The sequence below is a fragment of the Phytophthora infestans genome, genomic scaffold, assembly GCF_000142945.1.
Source record: "Phytophthora infestans T30-4 supercont1.73 genomic scaffold, whole genome shotgun sequence".
NCBI classification, from domain to species: domain Eukaryota; phylum Oomycota; class Peronosporomycetes; order Peronosporales; family Peronosporaceae; genus Phytophthora; species Phytophthora infestans.
The window spans coordinates 391,530-396,742 of NW_003303686.1; the positions used below are offsets into that span (position 1 = coordinate 391,530).

The following is a 5,213-nucleotide window of genomic DNA, read 5'->3' on the forward strand; positions in this document are numbered from 1 at the left end:
GGCGTCAGACGCGCGAATCGCGGGCTCGCAACAGCGCTTCCGGTCGCGATAGGCGTCCGGCAAAGCGGCAACTTTCGCGGACCGCTTAAGAATACTCTGGACAGTAGTGCGCTTTACTGCTTGGGGGGGTCTTAAAGCGCTCCGTTGCCCAACGAGCAAGTTCGGAGTGAGAGCATGCAGGATCTGACTTGTGCTTCTCGCACAAAGACTGCTTTTGTGGGACATGTAGGAGAAAGGGCGATGTCCCATTGTCTTTGGCGGTAAAAATCAAAGTGTGTGTTTGTATGAAGACGTCCGATCCAAAATTTAAAATCAGATCGACGCGGCGTGTCATCCTTCGGCGAGGAGGGGAAACCCGTTGAGGTTAATTGCTAGGGTGGTGATGGGCAAAGGTAATTGCGCATCCGATTCGCGTAATCATAAAATCTGGCAGGGTATCGACTGATACCGGTGCCGAATTGGAGGTGCACGACTGTATTAATATTTGAGTGCTACTTATTCTCAGATGAAATAGCCCCTAAAGACGCTTCCTATGCTGCAAGATGCTTAGCGTACATGTAGGAATGCGCCTTTTCAAGGCCATACTATAATATACGTAATACTTTGTTCTTAATCGTTTCGACAAGTTACAATGACCAACATAATAGCTACAACTGTTTTGTTGTAGAAATATTAAGAACATATCTGAGTGTGAGGTAACTGATTGAGCTGTCAAATAGTAGTACATGTACAACAGAAGCTGGCCGTAAGAACAACGCTGTGCCAATAAATGTTGTCACCTGATCCATAAAGATACATAGTTTTAGATTGAATAGAATGAACTCATATGTGTTACTGCTGTAACCATTGTTTTCTAAGAGACTGCTGTAAGCCATTGTTTTTTAAGAGCTGTTAGGCAGCAAAATCCGATACTACTTAGCTGGCGGACGGGTCGTCGACAGGGGCGTAGGATACCCGTATAAATGGAGCGGCAATACAACAATAAACACGAGAGGTGTTAATTATAGTTGGCTAAGTAGACACCATAAAGAAACGTTATTAAACTTGGAGCCTAAATGACGTCCAATAATCCTTCGAATCATCGTTAAATTATCAAATAGAAAACACTACCGTAGCAGCAAGGCGTCTTGCGACACAATATTCAAATGCTTCAATCATAACTGGCACAGATTCGAGTGCTAACTCTGAATCAGCACAAAATGAACGCTACATACATTAAAAATAGTAAAATTTGAATATTTTTAGCTATCATTGAGTTTGATGTGAGAAGTGAGCAATCTTTAGTTACTTACAAGCTGAAATAGGCAGTACAAGCAGGTAAGTAGAGCAAGTTGGACAGGCCATTACTATCGTTTGTGCTGATGTGAGCTAAGTTTTATAGCGGCTCAGAAATGGCCCGAGATATCGAGCTCGACGCTAAACGAAACATATTGTGAAGCGTTTGTATAAATGTTATTTGAAGTGCTGGTGGTTTTGGGTGGAAGATGAAGATACAGTGATAGCCAGCAATAGAAAAGAGATTGCATCAAGAATCTTGATTCAAGATCATTAGAATAATTATTTCTTAAATCAGGTAAGCATCAAGCTGACCCAAATTAATGAAATTAAAAAGAATCGATTTAGGTGCACCTGGGCTCAACGTTTTTTTCAATAGTTAATCCGCCGAAGCGTAGCGGAGGTGGGAAGGCCAAAGCAAGTAGAACTAAACCTAAATTACCGCCGCGTAGCGGCGGCGCTCGGCTAGTTATTAACTGAATTATTAATATTTTTTTACATGATTTTAGTTACGGATTCTCAACTCAAAACGCCCAAGAAACCAAGCTTCCAAGTGTGGATCTGCAGCGCTTAAAAACGGATTTTGCAATTGATTTTTTTTTTTTTGGAGTAAGTACGGTTCATACTCTCTACCGGAAATCTACAACATGGATGAAACGGCCATCCAGCTCGACCTGCCGCCAGCAAGAACATGGGCAATTAAAGGGCGAAAAGGATCAGCTAAAAATTCAAAATCTGACAAAACACTGCGGACGCATGACGGCTGTCTTGACAGTTCGCGCTGATGGTAAGTTTTTATTTTTTTCTTTCTTTGCGCTAATTATAAGTTTTATATGATTTTGTTTACTTTTGTTTACTAAAAATGTTTGTTTTTAGAAGAAAAAAACTTCCGGTTCTCTTCATACTGCGCGGCAAACGTGGCGGACTTATTGATTCCAACGAGTTAAGCACGCTGCCAAGTGGTCACTTTTACACAGTACAAGAGTTTGGCTGGATGAGAGTTTTATGTATAAAAAATTATAAAATATTGAATTGACTCCCCTGCCCTCCTCTTAGCGGACAATTTTTATTGTCACGTTACAGAGGGGGGTATGCGTGTGGTTGCCGAACAGGCATGCACTACAGTGGTCCCATTACCCGCTAAAGCTACATCGGTTTGTCAACCGCTTGATGTAGGGGTAATGGGACCTCTAAAGTCTCGAATTCGAGGTAAATTACTACCCAAAAAAGGCCTTACGGCTGCTGAAAAACGTCTTTGAGCCATACAAGCTACAATTGCAGCTTGGGAAAGTTTTCCCAACGAGCACGTAATTCGTAGCTTTAAATCAGCAATTCCGTGCTATGAGTCGACAACGGTTTAATAAACAGGCGTAGCTAAACTTTTTATTCCATACTATCAGTTTATTCATCCAATCAAAATATGTTTTGCTAGTCGTCCGAGTTTTTGTGTCGCAGATTTTACCATCGGAATTGTGTTTATCAACTCCGGCTTTTTGTGTCGTTGTCTGTAGTACGGTCATGTACCGGTACTGTGTTTAGTAACGTCTATGTTGAATCGTAAGCAGGTGGTGTCTACGATTCCCACTTGCTTACGATTCAACATAGACGTTACTAAACACACGTTACTAAACACAGTACAGAAATCTGCCTGAATAAGGAACGCCTGATATAAATTAAGAAAGAGATTGCATAAGCTGACAATGCCTTGCTAAAAACAGACTATGATATCGGATCATGTGCATATATTTAATTAAGTTGGGATAAATTGAAGATTCGACTTTTGAATGAGACCAGAGTGATTCCAACAGTGCTGAATCGTGGAAGCGCTAGCTTTAGACAATGCAGCATCGCACCAGAGCAGTACAGCTAGCTGGTCGACGCTGTACGGGTTGCCGAGGGCCTTCGCCTAGGCGATCCACTCAGCTAGCTCATTATACGACGGATTACGTGAGCGAGCAGCCTTCTCGAGGATGGCTACCTTCTCGGACCAGGTGAGGCGGAGACGATTGGAGGAAATGGGGGTGCTGAGGACGCAGTCGGCTAGTGAGGTTGTATATATATCACTGTAAGTCAAACGTCAAGATAGAATCGTAGACACCACCTGCTTACGATTCAACAAAGACGTTACTAAACACAGTACCGGTACAAAACTGTACTATTAGTACATCAGAAAAACTCAACTTATTCAAACAATATATGTTTCTTGTGCAGTGCTCTTGAATGCAGCCCCAAGCATAAGTATTTACATTGCACCGGTCTAATTGCGGATATAATAGTCGTCTGTAAATTATAATGTGCACCGTACAGTATTTGTCCACGAATACAATCAGCGCTTGAAGCGCAATTCTCATTCCAGATTTGTGAACTGCGAGTTACGCTTGCTTTGGTCGTCTTTATAATTCTGTAATGGTGTGTAAGTTTCTTTGCTAGTTACTACGTAGTATACGGTATGTAGTACTTCGAAGTACAAGCTACATTGTTTATCGTTGCACACTGTAGCGATCGTTGACATAATATGTCAATATAATATAGCCATAAGGTGCAGCTTCAAAGCCATGGTACAGTAATACGAGATCAAGCAGCATACTAGAGCTCCTGTTGGTAGTATTAATTGTAGGAATGTTTTGCGCAGGGCATTACTGAATCTTCACTGATGCGTCGGAAATATAATCCAGTGTTTAGCCGTAAACACTGTACTGTACCGGTAGTAGAATACGATAAGATATTCGTCCGTGACCAAACCATACAGCTCGGATTGTTCGGACTTGGGCCCCTAACGAACGAGTCGAAAGGTATTGCGTCATTCTGCAATTTGTCGACTCAAGTTGTCATCGTCACTACTCAACAGCTCGGATTCTGGAAACGAACGAAGATGAACTTCAAGATTTATGCCATTGTTGCCCTTACCGCGGTGTTGGCCACGCCGATCACTGCTCAGCAGCAGCAGCTCTGCAAAGCAGATGGATGTGCCTACGAATATTCGCTCGCCAACGACGTCGTCAGCAAGTGCTGCAAAGCCATAAATGCGGATCCTATCGCTTTCCACGATTGCTGTAGTAAAAGTTGCAACACGGGTAGCCCATGCAAGTCGGTCTAGATTCCAAACCACAGCGACATCTTCGCTTCAGTGTCTTTTTGAGATACAGTGATAATCAAATAAATGAAGGGCAATTCAGCACTTTCTCGTCCGCTGGCACTTACAGTAGTTTCATCGATCATCAGTGAGGTACAGACCCACCTCCTTTTTAGCAGTTTTTAAGTGACTGAGTACGGCAGCAAGTCAGATTTGGAGAGGCAGCTACAATAGATAGAAATATGGGTGTGGATTACTCGAGAGTACCAACAACCTGCTTGAGCTCGATGCTTAAACTTCACATCAAGTTCATACTTAAGCACTACAGTATCATAGGTTAACCATGCAAAATACAGAGCCGCTAGATCTTCAAAACAGGAGCTCGCAAATTGATGGGAAGAAGCAGATTGCTTGTCCACTAATGATAACAGCTCGAAAACTTTCCGGTGATGGATTAGTCGCCTGCTTTTTAGATTATTCATATCTCCACTACCATCTACTACGAGTACTCTCTAGTACTCGATAAAAACGGGCTTATACGATCCCACGTCGCCTATAACCAGGTACGAGCACCTCGCTCAGAATTCCGCGTTTTGCAACGTGGCCACTCAGGATTCCGGTTGAGAACTATATCTTTTTAAGTGTGCTGGAGACTCCTCAGTGGCGAATACAGCGATGATAAATTGTTTCACTTCCCGGTCTCTGAAGTACGATCTGGGCCACCAGAAAATTCGTATGCGAGTGATGCGTGAATTGTCGAAGTGCATCCTCGGTACCACCAAATTTAGGAGCTGATTTCAGTGTAAGTTCTGTCACTTTCAGTCAAGTTTCGGTTGCACTTATAGAGCCGGTTTCCGGGGATTGG

At 42.8% G+C, this 5,213-nt stretch overlaps 1 protein-coding gene across 1 annotated transcript; it reads left to right on the forward strand.

Annotated features, from left to right (window-relative positions):
- Window positions 1–3,928: 3,928 nt before the first annotated feature.
- Window positions 3,929–4,372, forward strand: PITG_18592 (PcF and SCR74-like cys-rich secreted peptide, putative; the record flags this gene model as incomplete). The annotated part of the gene is made up of 1 exon (XM_002997478.1): window positions 3,929–4,372. One exon carries the CDS (start codon window positions 3,929–3,931, stop codon window positions 4,370–4,372), a length of 444 nt encoding a protein of 147 aa, XP_002997524.1.
- Between the last annotated feature and the right edge of the window lie 841 nt (window positions 4,373–5,213).